Source organism: Mucor velutinosus (genome assembly GCF_035048745.1).
Source record: "Mucor velutinosus strain NIH1002 chromosome Unknown tig00000268, whole genome shotgun sequence".
NCBI classification, from domain to species: Eukaryota; Fungi; Mucoromycota; class Mucoromycetes; order Mucorales; family Mucoraceae; genus Mucor; species Mucor velutinosus.
In genome coordinates, this window is record NW_027041917.1 from 90068 (window position 1) to 106477 (window position 16410).

The window sequence follows — 16410 nt, forward strand, 5'->3', positions numbered from 1 at the left end:
AGGGTAGGAAAAGGAGGAAGGGGGAGGGGAGGGGCGGAGGTTACCATGGATACTACGCGAGAGAGGAGCGCCTCACACTTTGAATAAGGAGACCGTATGATTATTTTAGTGCGGAATTAGAGTTAATGAGTTGTATATGTATATACATCATCGTTTATACCATGCACAGACGCTGAATTATCTGTGTTTATTGTACATTTATTCTCAAGAATGTGTCAAACCTATCAAGTGAGCCATGTATTCACTGTATGCTAATATGCACTAGATGTGATCTGCATTATATCATGTGTATATGATCTAATTTGTAAATTTCAACTGCTCGGCTGTAATCAAAACCATTGATTGTTTTGATGGCGGCTATCCTTTATGAATAGATCTTCCTCCTTGATGGGAATCACAATGATCTGAGAAATGTAGCCTGTCAAATGGCTCCTCCTCCTTTCATCAGGTACCATAATAGGTGATGCCTTTGATACAGTGTGTTGCAAGTGATTCTCGGGCCTTTTTCTGGGCGTTTTGAAGCTAGTATCGTCATGTTATTGATTGATTTGAGAGAGCATACACCAAGATTCATGCCAACGTATTTGAATTAGTTTATTTGAATGGCTTGTATCTTGCTTTGTTTGGATGTACATCCGAGATACAGACATGTATACTAAGAATTCAAGTTACCTCCATTAAGATTGTGTTTCAAAATGCAAATCAACAAGACTCGAGTCAAAGTATTAAAAAAAAAACTTGTTTGATGACCCCATTTGCTCTATAGAGCCTACATTAAAATAGAGTCGCCATCTCTCATCTCAAAAACTCTAGTATACAGAAAGGGAGAAGAGACTCGGTCTGTTTTGCGAGAGTCAGGCAACAGGAAAATGAGGGATTGTGGTATATGCTCGCTTGCTCGCTGTGCCTTGGCTGCATGTCAAAATGCTCAAACATCGAAATCGCCTGATTTCACACATATACATACAAAACAAAGCTATACCATCCTATGGAAGAATTGCACAATCCACGTTGCCTTACAGTCAATGCTCTGAACGCTGAAAAAAAAAGAAACCCCCCCCCCCTTTTGATGCATAAATGCTGATTGAATATCAAACCAATACTACATAACAGCAAGACACAATTCGAGTATATAAAGCAGCATTATTCAAATCATCTGTTGGCTTTTTCTTTCTTTTATCTCCAACACAAACTACTTTTCTTATAATCAATCAACATGCAAATCAAGTTCTTTTCGCTCGGTTTACTCGCTGCTGCTGTAGCTGCTGTTGCTGCTGATACTATCAGGGCCCAGGATACTGATGTCAGAGCCCACAACACTTTGTCTGGTATCGCCAACGGTGCCAATGTCTATGACATTGCCAATGACCTTCGTGCTAATGTTGCTTCTGGTGCCTTATCCCGTAGAAAGGTTGCTGATGCTATTCGTCGTCGTCACTTGGCTCGCTTTGCCAGTCGTAGTGAAAACGAAGCCGACGAGGAGGAGGAAGATGAGAATGAGAACGAAGAAGATGAAGACGAGAGCGAAGCTGATGAGGAAGAAGCTGATGAAAACAAGGTCAATGAAAGTAGTGTTAGCAAGGTAATGCGCCGTTCCAAGATGGCTGCTGCTGCTGTCCAAGAAGAAGAAGAAGAAGAAGAGCTTACTCGCCGTTCTGAAGACGAGAAAGACGAAGACGAGGAGGACGAGAAGGAGCTTACCCGTCGAAGCGAAATGGACGAAGACGAAGAAGAGGAGAAAGAGGTTACTGCTGCTGAAAATGAGGCCGATGAAGAAGAAGAGGATGAGGAAGAACTTGCCCGCCGTTCTGAGGATGAGAAAGACGAAGATGAGGAGGACGAGGATGAACTTGCCCGCCGTTCCGAAGCTAACGAGGATGAAGAGGAGGACGATGAAGAAGAGGAGGACGAGGAGGAGCTTACTCGTCGAAGCGAAACGGACGAAGACGAAGAAGAGGAGAAAGAAGTTACTCAACCCGAGACTGATGAGAACGAGGCTAATGAGAAGACCATGGAAAAGCGCTCTACACTTTCAAGCGTTCCTCTTGTTGACTCTGTCTTGGGCGATTCTGATGGCGAGGGAGCTAACCGTGCCAGCTTTACTGATGGTCTCATTTAAACTGTTTCAAATATATATCCCTAATCATAGCTTTATTTAATTCCATTTCAAACAGTTTTAATTATTTTCGATTTTCCCAATCAATAAAAATTTGTTGCCATAGTAACCCTATAATATACACTTTGGTCTACTGGAAACATGCGCCTTTTTCTTGTTCACGGCGCTTTACTACCTCTCTTTCTCTCTGAAAATTATATCATACATGAATATTGAACTTTGCAAGTGATACCTTGGAGGTCATAACTTTCGACTTGCATCACTTTGGCGATCTTTGCAGCACATGATTAAAGATCACCGTGCTGATTCAACATGCAATAATCACAATGAGATCGTGAAATTTCTATTTATTAATGGGTCTATTAAAAAGATTGCAATCGTTAAAATTACAGTACCTTCATCCATTGAAACTGGCGGCATGTTCAAAATGTATAGCACTTCAGTAGAATTTTATATAGGCTTCAAATTTGCATCGAAAATTCACTTTTCAGTGCTTCACAAATGTACGAAGGCTCTCCATGATCGGTCTATACTAGTGGATCTGACTGCACCGGGATGCTCCATGTTTACTTTAATGGGAGCAATTAAGAAACGGACAAACAGCATACTTACATTACATCCTACTACTTTATAATAAGCAAAGCACAGCAAAATCCGAGTGAATTTGAGCTGTCATTTCTCGTGTTTGAAGCCGTTTCAGCCCGCCAGAATAGCACTCAATAGTTGCTCTCATTCAACACTTGCTTACTGATACCTTTGCTTGACTTTTTGGGAACCAAAAAATTATGGACAAAATTCGACCAAAAAGCATGAGGGGTGCCTCATGGTTTTCATCGAAAATCAAACGATCGCGTTTTGCACCTTGATAACGAAGAGTTTTACTATGGTATGTATTGAATCAAAATGTTTCTATCGATCTAACGTAACATTTGAAATCATCTTTGTGGGACTTTGATATGTAAAATCCCGACATTTTGACCATAAACTTCTTTTCATATCTTCATAAATTACTCAATAAGTTTATTCAAAACATATATCTTACTTGATGCCATCGGATACGCCTTGAAAAGTACTCCAGGAAAGCTTAAGGAAGCATGGGGTAATCATCACCTTTTATATAATCGAATCTTGCAAAGCAGTTTAATCAAGTCGAAATTAGCAGAATTTGGCCAATCTAAAGTAGACTAAAAGTTTGGGTGGAAATTGATTTTGGCAGCTTGTGGAGCCGGCTGGCAAACTGAATGCCCTTTTCATCATGAAAGCAATACAGTGATGAATGTTCTTGAAGCGTATGGAAAGTAGGTGGCAAATCACATTATGCCTATCATCACCTCTATTTTTTTTTTTTTTTTTTTTTTTTTTTTACCATTTGTACCATCTGTTTTAATCATGCTCCATATTTCAATCAGTGTAAATTTGCTACCATTGCCATCCTATTCGCACATTGCCCTGATGGAAATATTGGCCTTTCTCATCATTCACTCCCTTTTTTCTCCTTCTGTAAGCTTCATTCTTACTGGTAGACATGGTTTTTTTTCCAAAGGATTGCTTACGATAGAGCAAATATATTATCATTGGTTGTTCCAAATGCTGATCTACATCATTCCTGTAACTGTACACAAGTGGCAATCGTTGCGGCACATGTGCGATGAGATGGTATACACACTGCTGATTCAATATGCAGTGTTTACAAGCATATTCCAAAGGTGCAATTGCATGGACATGTCAGTTATGGATGTACATGATTCACATGGTTTATGTAATTGATATCTAAACCAACATGTTGTGATGAAGGATCGACACAAAAAAAAAAGCATACTGGACACTGACCGCTATCATGGTAGGTTTCTTTCTCAAACTAACGATTTTTTTTAGTGAGAGAGAGACTCCTTGAAGTTCATAGTGGATTTAGTAGTATCATTTTTATCTACAAATGGACAAAAAAATGACGAAAATAAAATACTACAGTAGATGCACGCTGCTGCTGCTTTCCATGCAAATGATTTGCAACATGTATGCATGTGTATATTTAGTCGCACACCTATACATATATGCAGTCTCTAGGATTGAGAAGGATAACATACGGTCCTGATGATTCAGCAGCTGTGGATGGGCAAATGACAAGTTTTTGCTATTTCTTTGTCTCTTGCGGTTCTTGTTCTGCTTGTCTGTTTCACAACATCCCTTTCTACATGTTGACAATAGGGGATTGTTCCAAACAGGATGGATTGTATACACACAGTCTAAAATAACAAAACTCGGTGTATTGAGGAAAAGGAGATGCGACACACACACACACACGCACATAAAAAAAAAGAGGAGGGAAAGGGAGTCAAACATGTGCAGTAAATGTCTTTCTCTTACTTCCTGAAATCTAGTTGCACTGATGGATTGAATGTGCATTTTACTGCGCAAATGTGTCTATCCAAATGCAAATAGTGTCCATCTATTGTTGTCTCATATTTTAAAGTAAACCATCTAGTCGATACATCAAGTGTTGCCCTTGAACGATGGGATGCTGGAAGCTGAACCCCTTTCAGCGAAAAAAAAAAAAAAAAAAAAAAAAGAGTCTGATGTCGTACACGCCCCTATGCATGTGTACGTTACATTTGGGCTTTGTATCCAAAATTACTTGTACTTTCTCAAATTAATTTCTAAATGATATAATTGCCATCGACACAGCAAGAGAAAGAGAAAGAAACCGAGCAAGTGTGCTAGTCTACCTGGAAAAAGAAAGCAACGGGGAGAAATGTCTTGCTAGTGTACATGTCATGTACGCAGGGATGACAGTATGCCCATCATAGGGACTCTTTGATGTAAATGTTATTTTATAGAGAGATTGTGTGTGAGTGAGTGTGAGAGAATGAAACGCATAGTCAACTCAAATGTTTCTCGAAAAGCAAAAAAAAAAAAAAAAAAAAAAAAACCTGCTTCCCAGATAGATGCTATTCATTGTGCTTCTGATTTTGGATATATATGCTTGATCGAGATTAGCGCGCAAAAACAAAGAAACCAGGTTTCTGTGCTCATCATTGCTAGTGTTGATTGCGTACCCAGAGATCCCATGTTTTTCACGATGAAAATGCTAAGCAGCTATAGACACAAAAAAAAGAACGCTGCCTTTATTTCTTTTTGTGCAGATAGGCATACATACATTGATCTTCACGTACTGTTGTCATGACCTCTGTAAGTGAGTGTGTGTGTGTGTGTGCGTGTATAAACAAACAACTCGCTACATATTTACTCCCTAAGCTACCTTTGATCCTCTTTTTCCATATTGTTGTCCTTGATTTTTCTATATCGTGTATATAAGCAACGTAGCATGTTGGCTCTTTTGTGGCAATAATATGCTTGATCGTATCATTTTGTATCTTTCAAGCCAGAAATAAACCATCATAGCAACGGTTGTATTTATGCGCACAACACGGCAACAGCAATGCAGATCGCCTGCTAGATTACAGCTTGATTTGTTACACCAAGTTGCATCTGTCAATTTTCGACCCATTCCGATCTATTTCTTAAACTCTATCTTTAGGAACACTCATTGTCTTTTGATGATTCTGGTTTATACCACATAATGCATGGTCACTGCCATCATGTATTTCTATTTCACCTGTACACGACAAGAAAAAAAATCATAGAGATGCGAGCTTTAATTACCATGTGCCTCTCCTCCTTCTCTAATCCCCCTTGATTCTAGTCTTGATTGCGGAAATCAATGAAATTGGAAAATAAGAATATCCCCACTAAGGAGTTGTCATGCACATCATATATACTAGGAGTTGTTTTAAAGGAACAACAACAACAACAACAACAACAAGCAGCAGAACAGCATGCAATAAAGACGAAAAGAACTAATCAAAATCAAGGGCAATCCAACATTCATCTAGTATAAAAGAAGCCTTGATTAGTGTCAATTTTTTTATTTTTTATTTTTATTTTTATTCTTCATTTAATAAGCATCTTCATCTCATATTTAATAAACCATAGAGGTTTGTATATACAATCATTCACATATCATAGGCTCTGTTATACTAACACGCTATTGAAATATAGTTTAATTCTTTTTTTCCATTCCATTTAGACACATAAAAAAAAAGTATAAAAATGCACATGAAGTTTATCCCTCTCGGTCTTATTGCAAGCATCGTTGCAACCGTCTCTGCTCGTTCCTTGTACTCTGAGAACTCTCTTACTGCTGTTGAACGTCGTGGTCTTGCCGATGTCACTGACACTGATGTTGGTCTTGATAACACTGCTTCCAACATTCTCAACAATTTGGAGGCTGAAGATATCCTCAACTGTCTCCAAGTCAATGTTCTCGCTGACGGTAGCCCTAACCCTGCTTGTCATGGTGGCAATGGCGGTCATGGTGGTCATGGTGGTCATGGTGGTCATGGTGGTCACGGTGGTCATGGTGGTCATGGTGGCAATGGCGGTCATCATGGCGGTGATGGTGGTCATGGTGGTGATCATGATGGAGGTGACAATGACGGTGGCGATCATGATGGAGGTGACAACGAAGGCGGTGATGACTGCGGTGACAATGAAGGTGGCGATAACGATGGTGGTGACCATGACGGTGGCGACCATGATGGTGGCGATAACGATGGTGGTGACCATGACGGTGGCGACCATGATGGTGGCGACCATGATGGTGGTGACCACGAAGGCGGTGACCATGATGGTGGCGATAACGAAGGCGGCGATGACTGCGATGACAATGATGGTGGTGACCATGATGGTGGTGACCATGATGGTGGTGACCACGATGGTGATGACAACGAAGGCGGTGACCATGACGGTGATGACAACGAAGGTAACGATTGCAACTGTGGTTTAGACAAGCGTGATACTGTTGGTGTCCATGACACTGATGTCAAGCTTCACAACACTGCCAGTGGTATTGCCAATGGTATCAAGATCAAGGATGTTCTCAACGATGCCCGTGTCAATGTGCTCGCTCGTCGTGATACTGTTGGTGTCCATGACACTGATGTCAAGCTCCACAACACTGCCAGTGGTATTGCCAATGGTATCAAAATCAATGATGTTGCCAATAATGCCAGAGTTAATGTTGCTCGTAGAAGCTTAGTCAAGGTGACTGATACTGACGTCCATGCAAAGAACACTCTTAGCAATATTGCCAACGGTATCAAGGTAAAGGATGTTGCTAACGATGCCAATGTCCGTGTTGCTCGCAGAGGTTTGCTCAGCCTTAAGGATACCAACGTCAAGCTCGACAAGACTCTCCACAACATTGGTAACGGTATCAAGATCAAGAATGTAGCCAACAACCTCAGAGTCAATGCTCTCAACCGTCGTCATGATACTGTTGGTGTCCATGATACCGATGTCAAGCTCCACAACACTGCCAGTGGTATTCTCAACGGCCTCAAGATCAAGGATGTTCTCAACGATGCCCGTGTCAATGTGCTCACTCGTCGTGATACTGTTGGTGTCCATGACACTGATGTCAAGCTTCACAACACTGCCAGCGGTATTCTCAACGGTGTCAGAGTTCATGATGTTGCCAATGACGCTCGTGTCAATGCCCTCTAAAGGAATGATATCTGATTTTATTTATTTTCCTTATATTTAGTTTATTTGAAACTAATAGTGCCATAACTATTAAGCATATACTTTAATCTTTTATTCCCCCCACACGTCAACACATCTCACACCTTTTTTTTTTTTTCTTCTCTTCATTTATATTACTGACACTTTTGAATAAAAAAAAAAAAAAGTCTGTACTCAATATCTCAATAAAAATTTACACTTTAATCTTATATGCACTTTGAGTGGTATTTGCTTACAAACATTCATCAGATCACAGAATTCAAACGAAGCAGGATTTGATAAGCGGATGATACTATGGACATGTCAACTGTTTATGTCTATAGTCAAAGTGGGTGTTTTTTTTTTCACAAGTGTAGAAGTCCATATTCTTTGCTACAGTGGCTGGTGCTTGGGTTGGCTGTAGCAAGTGTGGTTATTCACTTTTTTTTTTTTTTTTTTTTTTTTTTTTTTTTTTTTTTCAATTGAGAAGAGTGTACATGAGCAAAAGGTAAAAGGATGATGCGGTGCAAAATGATCGAGACGGAGAGAATATAAAAGTTACATGGGACAAACAATTTTTTTACATTTCTTTCCTCTTTTATATTTTATCGTATAGATAGACAAGCAGACGACTAATGAACATAGCATCCACCATCTCTCCTTTGAAAACGAAATAAATTGAAATATGAAGACAGATCAAACAAAACCAGCTGGTCAACGAAAAAAGAAGGCAGCCAGAGCCTGCATCCATTGTCAAAAGGTGAGGACTTTCATGAGTGAATGTTGTGTGTGCGTTTCCGTATTCATGTCCATCTTTGGTTTTAGGCCCATTTGACCTGTGATGACTGTAGTGTATCTATTGAATGATGGGAATTGCAAAACTAATACTCTTGATAGCGCGGCCCTGTCAGCGATGTATCAAGCGCAATCTGGCCACCACATGTACGGATGGTGCAAGAAAGAAGGCCAAGTATCTGCAAGACATTGAAGGTAAGATATGCTTCTTGCTGATGGATGTACATGTATCAAATCAAGTTGATAGATGCAGCAACGAGTAGCAGTTCACCTGGAACACCATTTAGCACAACATCATCCATGCAAACACCGCCCAATATGAATACGCCATTTGGACCAGAAGCAGCACCATTTCAACCTTCCAATTTTCTGAATACAGGTAAGCAAGCGGTAACTATAGCGATAGCTAAGAGTAGGGCTAATATATATATTGGAAGGCTCTCCATCGATGGCTGGTTTAACAAATGATAATGCCAACCGTAACAACAGCAACGCAGCCAACAACATGAACTACAACTATGGATTTGGATCCAATGCTACGAATTTAGAGTACTCCATTTTATCCAACATGCTGGGCTCTCCATTGGCAGACTCTGTCCCAACTGTTCAGACGCCTTCTTCCGCTGATGTATTGAGCAATATATGGTCTCAGCAGCAATCGCCCATTCTTGAATCCGTTGCAGGAACCCCACTGAATCTGATGAATGCTGCCAATGTCGCTGGCGTTGCAGATCCCAGTACATTCTTATCCTCATCAAATCATCTTGTAACAACGCCCACGACCTCCAATGTACCCACTTCATCTTCTCCATTCAACAGCAGCAACATGACAACTACATCTACTACCACTAATAATAAGAACAATACGACTCCTCCTACCAACATCAACAGTAACAACAACAACAACAACAACAACAACAACAACAGCAGACCAATTGCATCGATATCTTCTTCAGCCATGGGTACATCACAAATATCCTCTTCGGGTATATCCACACTACAAGCGTATGGTGATGGAGCCGTAGTCGCCAATGTAGCCAGTCCTGTCGCAGCCAGCACAGGACCCGCTGTCAGACGTCGAAATCAAATCATCACACCCGAAATGGCTTATGCGAGTGCTACCAAACCCTTTAGTTATGCAGACGGATATCACTATTTGATCAACTATGTCAAGACAAGGATGAGCAGAGAAGATTTGATGCGAATCAGTAGAGCGCTGGCGCTATTTAGACCCTCCGTATTAGCTTCCATGATGAACCTGACAGAAGATGACTTGGTGTTTACAGAGAAATGCTTGCAGCGTACCTTGTTGGAATACGAAAAGTTGATCAGCTATTCAGGTACACCGACGGTGGTGTGGAGAAGAACGGGCGAGATTACGCTGGTTGGCAAGGAGTTTTCCTTGTTGACGCAGTGGTCAAGGGACATGTTGTTGAGCAAAAAGACGTACATTTACGAGGTTTGTTCTCAAGGATTTCTTCAAAGACACAGATGACTGACTGACATTGTTGGTAGCTCATGAGTAATCCATCGGCTGTAGAGTACTGGGAAAAGTATGCTCTGCATGCATTTGATAATACGGATTCTGCAGTGTACAGCACCTGTATATTGATGAGTCCCACAAAGCGAATTGTTCCTTGTACGTTTTGTTTCACTATCAAACGTGATATTTTTGATTTACCCAGTGTCATTGTTGGAAACGTAAGTGTGTGTGTGTGTGTGTGTGTGTGTGTGTGGGTGATGGACAAAGATGGTTTTTGAATAGAAACTAATGCTTGTGCGTCTAGTTTTTACCGATACTTAGTTAGATATATATATATCCCCTCACTTGTTCACTACTACTTGAATCTTTAGAATATATATATATATATATATATATATATATATATGCAAATGTGATGAATCTACCATCCTGAACATGGGCCTTTTTATTTATTTATTTGTTGACATGTAATTTAACTCACAATATAATACAGCATGCAAAAACGAGCGTGAGAAGTGCATACGATCCTGACAATTCAATCGCACACACACACATGTCTATGACGATAAACAAAACTTTGATCGTTGATAGAGTCATTTTTTATTTATACATGGTGCAGGTTATCAACTACTAGTACTAGCCACATAGAGAGCGAAATTTACATATAAACAAATATAACGGGAGGAAAAGCGCCTACTTTTGTGCTATTTTACTGGTAATAATCATAGACAGCTTGTTGTTGCTGATGGTATTGATGTGTATAGTATTCTGATGTAGAATAACGATTGTTGTAGTTGGTATTGGTATAATGGGGTGGTTGAGGTTGAGGTTGAGGTGGAGGTGGATTGTGATTGTAGTACAAGGAATACTCTGTAGCAGATAATCTCCTGTGCTGATCTGCCATACGTGGCCTTCTACCGTTGCTATTGCTACGATGAGGAGGTGGGTAGTGTGGTTGTTGCTGCGGTACTCTGGATGACATGTATGTGTTTGTAGCACTGCTGCCTGTTGTCTCGATAGATGTCAAAGGTTCTGGATTCCATCGGATGTTTCTTAGACTGGGTGGATTGTCATAGCTCGTTTTGCTGATAGCTAGATTGCCAAAATCGCTGGTAAATCGAGATAATTGTCCAGTAGGCAAGCTCAAGTGATGATGCTGCTCATAATAATCCTGGTCTATTTGAGCTTGTTGTTGTTGTTGTTGTTGTTGTTGTTGTTGTAATAATAGCAATTGTTGTTGTTGTTGTTGACGTTGTTTTTGTCGTTGCAATTTCAATTTCTGATCTCTAGCAATCTGTTGCTTTTGTTGCTGTTTAGTGTGAGATTCGTTGGTAGTAGCTTCAGAAAGAGGTGGTGGAGCAGGAGGATAGAATGCATTAAAATCATCAGCAGGCGCATTTGTATCAGGAGCAATTATAACCATATCGCTTGTTTGTTTCATTTGTGATAATGTGTTGAAAAGTCGAGACAATCTGCCAGCACCATTGTTTGTGCCACTGTGGTTTGAAATGGACGTCGTCGGCGATGTGGGAGATAAGGAGGAAGCATCACTTAGTTGGGATGCATTGGTGTTGCCGGTCAACAGAGCAGCCGACTTTTGTCGAGACAGACGAGGAGACAAAATGTTGCTCATGATGTTGGTGGATGTCGATGGTGTCGGCAAAGGCGATGTCTTTGGTGTCTGATTTGGACTGTTTCCAGCGCTCAGTGATGGCTTGTGGTTCTTTTGGTCCAACTGTATCTGTTTTTGGGATCGTCGCACATCCTTCTCCAACATGAGTTGCAATTTTTGATCGTTCAATAGTTCCACCTTGTGTTTCTTTTGCTGAGATTTTTTAGGGATCGGATCTTCATAGTGATCCATTCCGTGGCTATTGGCTGTCGAAGAAGCCGAAGGAGGTGATACAAAGCTACTGTTACTACTGCTAGTGTGGCTACTGCTGCCTCCTCCGTTCCGAATGTCATCCTGGACGCCTTTACTAATAGGATCTCTCTTCCAGCTAGCATCATTTGATTTATCAAGCACAGTCATCAAGGACATCAGTAGGATCAACTCTAGTTCACGGGATTTCGTGAGGTTGCAGCGAAGCATGTTGTATCCCAACAAGGAAAAGATGCCAAAGTATTCGTCCTTGAGCATACGAGGTAAGTATTGTGCGACACAAATATCACCTAACACTTTTTTTTTTAGCATGGATTCCACTGTGATCACCCAGGGATAGTATACCTGTCTTTCGAATAGCTCTACATTCTAATGAATTGCTCATTCTACTCTCACGTACCCTTTGATACATTAAACAAATCAGGATACACAAATGTAATATAAACAATAATGCAATACTCACCATCGGTATTTCTCTCCCTCCCATGCAAATGTCCATTCAAACCCAATACGAGACGTATCTTTCAATTCCACAGTTGTATCCTGCTTGTTATCAAGATGCAAGATGATGGGTTTGATGCGAGCTGCAGCGCTCTTGACTTGGATTTCAGCCCACACTTCAAATGTTACTGGGTCTACCAAACTGACAGCATAAAATTTGGATAATCTGTGCCTGATTTTGATAAAACGAAGCTCTCCTGATTTCTTGTCCTTGACATCGATGATGGCTCGATTACGCGGATGGCTAGAAAGCACATAATGAGTGACAACGTCTTCGATGGTCAGTGTCATCTTTTTCTAGAGTTGAATAAAATAACAAGAAAGAGAGAAAAAAAAAAGTGCAGAAATATCAGAGAGGTTATTTATAAACAGGTCGAGTGAGTGATTTAGTATCTTAGCGCACATCGTGTAACAGATTTCATGTATGTATCACATCCGCAGTTATTCTTCAAAATGGGAAAATCACACACACACACACACTGTTTGTTGTGCCTTGTTGAAACCAGGAACAACATGTCTGCCTCTCTTGGACTTCTTGATGGGTATAGACTCTTTACATCTTGTATAATTTTAGCCTAGTGTTGATTCAAACAGGATGACGATGATGATGAACAACAACAACAACATCAAGCAGGAGAGAAAGAGCTTGTGATACAATGTCTCTGCTTCTTTTTGATCATAAGGTGGCATCCAATTTATATGGATTTCATGGCATTTTTTTTTTTTTACTCTAGCTTGCTTGCTAGCTGCTGAGCTATATATATATATATATATATGTAGATAAGCATCTCTATAGGGAAAAATGAGGCATTTGCTATGCTCATATGCTCACATCATTCCATTTGCTTGGCTCTTTTTGCTTGTGCACTGAAAGGCTCGTGCACTCTCATTAGTAACCTAAATCTGTAATGGCAAGTGGTAAATGCATGAAATCATGTCGAGTATTTACTCTTGAATGTGTCATTTGGCTCACGCAATGACCTTTTCTTGCTAAGGTCTATATATAAAAAGACTTGCTGTAGTATGTTTATACTCCAAATGTGTTTCACACTGTTTTAGGTCCCTGGAACTAGTATATTATCCCCTCCTTGATCTGTCTGATCTGTTTCATATAAGAAACGGTCTTTACAAAACGAGAAGGAAGAGGCAAATCCGAGCAAAAGCCATCCTATCAAGAAGAGATCAGTACTGGTGCCACGTTTGATCTAGCTCCTTACTGGTGTCCTCTTTGAACTACTTTCCATCATCACCATGACTCAAGAAGCGGCATAGTCGGCACCCCCCAACTTTTTGTCAATACATGATGCTGTTGTACTGTATAAGATCTTATTTGCCTTCATGCTCTCTGTCAACGTGTGTAGTATGCATTTTCTTCCGGCTTAAAGGAGTCTTTATGTTGGAGGTACGTATCTGTCAAGCATAGGCTACGCCACAAATGATGTTTGTAAAAAAAAAAAAAAAGCATGGTATGTTTTCCCTGTCAAAATAAACAAATGCATGTGATTGACTTTATAGGCTTGTCGCTTTATCGACGTCCGTCAGCAACAGTCAGTATATTGGACGCTACTGATTCAGTATTTGATCGTGTTTGATATCTAAAGTAATATATAATAGCGTAAAGTATTAGAGACTGATGAATATGAGAAAAGACGACAAAACTCACAGTGATCTTCCAATATTATCCTTCTGTACTGGTTATCAAAGAGCTACTATAATAAAAATATCTGCGTCAACAATGTCAAAATCAACCCTGCCGAAGCGATCATTTGCAAAAAGCTTTATAGTTTTGGAGGAAGAGAAGATATAGGTGGCAAGGATAGCTCCATGGTCTGACAGCTGTCAGAGAGGCATTGGGCTTGTTGAGCATACTAAGCATCCTGTACACCTCAACCACATTAGGTGCGACTTTTGTTTATGCATTTCTTAAATTTGTTCTTTCCTCTAGCAACTGGACTCGCGCAGAGTCCCTTAAAAAAATGACTACAATATAAATGCATACTCTGATCTTTGAAATCAATGTAGCCCATTTTTGCAGCAATTTTAGACGGCAATAATGTAGTGAAATTGAAAAAAAAAATTGACCAAGGATTGAATGACAAATAACATTCATAATATCAAAACCATTTATTTAAATATGCTTTCAGTCATAATCAATGAGACTAGTCAAACGTTGCTCTTCTTAGCTTCTCAAATCATAGAATGATTTGATACTGACAGGATTAACCTCGAGAAGGTGAGAGCGCTCTAATCCCAAAAAGTGATAATTGTGGCTTTCACCACGGTGAGGTGATTTATACATTCGCTTGTGAATGGCACCTCCGGAATAAGTTCACTTGGCAGCACTACCGCCCAACTCCCCAGGAGCAACTCAAGCATGGAAACCCGAAAGGAGAGGTACCCAAAGGATACAAAGGCAGAATCTGATGACTCATAACCAAGCAACTCCCTATAAATTGAAGGCAGTGAGAGTATCATTTGGTTCAGTTCTTACCCGTGATGGCAAGGCAAGGCAAGACTACAAATAAGATTACATTTAGTAGATGCTGCTTGATTCATCAGCATTGCTTCTTCTCTTACCTCGAGTACGGCATGTATTTTGAAAAGAAAATAGGGGGCAAATGTTTCGAAACAAGGTGACACCAGCATATAAAAACTTCTGTGCTGGAAATAGAGTTCATTGCAAGTAAACAACAGTGTCAATTGATAATGGGTTGCCATACCAGCATATGGTGAATCTCCCTCTTTCTTCATTTCGTATATTACCATGGTTGCTACGGCATTGTTGATCAATTTCCCAGAAGAAATTTGGGAGCAAATTTGCTCCTTCTTGAATTTTCAAGACAGATTTCAGTTGGCAATGGCAAGCAAAAAGTCTTACGATATTGTGAAAATGATCAGAAGCGATATTTACCTAGCTGTTGACCTGAACAACCAGCGCCAAAGCAGCTTCCTTGTGCATCAGGTTGAACATTTACAGATTTCCAATCCTTCAGTCTATTTTCATGACCTTTATAAGGTTCTGACACAATTTCGATTTGTTAACCACCTTGATCTTTTTACCCTTTTGGATCAGGAAAACTTCAACAGCGGTCGATTTTTGTCTTGCATTGATCAAACAAGACGCTCGTATAAAATAACTGTCAAATCAGATTATTTCAAGAAGCTCAGGATAGAAGTTGATTTTAAAAAGAACAAAAGCGTTGAATTAATCGAGTAAGCGAGAAACATTGCATACATTTTGAAATCCTTCGTTAATTTTCTTTGAATTAGATCAAAAAAAGAGAAGAAATGAGGAAGAAGATGGCCGAGGCAAAGGCTTAGACCGTCGTGCCAGAGAGGTTTCACCAGTCAGTGAGATTATGGCTCCTTTGACAACCAGCCTGCTAATGTACGAGAGAAAAACAGCATATAAAAACGCTTGGTATGAGTTGAAGATATATTTTAAGAATTACGAATTGCTTATTAACGGTGCTGTTTGCGGGAGATTTGACAACGATCAACATGAGTGTTTCTTAGGAAGTTCAAGGGCTCCAGTCACCCTCATGCAACAAACACACTGGCTAATTATCGCACCGCAGACCGCCGTTCCTTGTGAGAGAGATGCTCGTTTATTGCAAAGTTTTCGCAATACAGCCAGCACCAACAATTGGACATTCAAGTCTCAAAACTTTGTAAAAAAAAAGGGATTTCACACCGAGCATCCTCTTACTTTTCACGAAAACACAAACAGAGTTGTAGATTATTTCAGCTTGGCGTCATACATTCTGTATTGTGGTTCAAGAGATGTCACTAATCATTCCCAAGTACAGAAATGCAGAGAAATGGCTGAGACGATGGAAGTTTGGAAAGATCTGGGTCTGTCACAAAAGCCAAAGTAATTTATAAACTACAACTTCTTTCAAGGTAAATTATACTAATCAGCTACCATATATATATTAGTTATAATGCAGCAATACTGGAAGCAACCAAGCAAAGCACGAATATTGGCCAATTCAAAAAATGGATGCTGCAATTCATTTACGGCGATGAAGAGAGAGATGCCACCAACAATGAATTAACATTACTGTACAAGAA

The 16410-nt window shown here is 40.0% G+C and overlaps 4 protein-coding genes across 4 annotated transcripts; 3 read left to right on the forward strand and 1 right to left on the reverse strand.

Annotated features, from left to right (window-relative positions):
* Window positions 1–1216: 1216 nt before the first annotated feature.
* ATC70_003801 (uncharacterized protein) lies at window positions 1217–2119 on the forward strand (the record flags this gene model as incomplete). The annotated part of the gene is made up of 1 exon (XM_064823156.1): window positions 1217–2119. The coding sequence occupies one exon, from the start codon at window positions 1217–1219 to the stop codon at window positions 2117–2119; it is 903 nt and encodes a 300-aa protein (XP_064678468.1).
* A 4104-nt stretch (window positions 2120–6223) lies between these two features.
* On the forward strand, window positions 6224–7678 carry ATC70_003802 (uncharacterized protein; the record flags this gene model as incomplete). The annotated part of the gene is made up of 1 exon (XM_064823157.1): window positions 6224–7678. One exon carries the CDS (start codon window positions 6224–6226, stop codon window positions 7676–7678), a length of 1455 nt encoding a protein of 484 aa, XP_064678469.1.
* Window positions 7679–8360: 682 nt separating this feature from the next.
* On the forward strand, window positions 8361–10278 carry ATC70_003803 (uncharacterized protein; the record flags this gene model as incomplete). Its single annotated transcript, XM_064823158.1, has 7 exons — window positions 8361–8435; window positions 8501–8522; window positions 8573–8665; window positions 8718–8849; window positions 8908–9929; window positions 9986–10171; window positions 10258–10278. 7 exons carry the CDS (start codon window positions 8361–8363, stop codon window positions 10276–10278), a joined length of 1551 nt encoding a protein of 516 aa, XP_064678470.1.
* A 384-nt stretch (window positions 10279–10662) lies between these two features.
* Window positions 10663–12627, reverse strand: ATC70_003804 (uncharacterized protein; the record flags this gene model as incomplete). The annotated part of the gene is made up of 3 exons (XM_064823159.1): window positions 10663–12125; window positions 12181–12236; window positions 12299–12627. The coding sequence occupies 3 exons, from the start codon at window positions 12625–12627 to the stop codon at window positions 10663–10665; spliced, it is 1848 nt and encodes a 615-aa protein (XP_064678471.1).
* Window positions 12628–16410: the final 3783 nt, after the last annotated feature.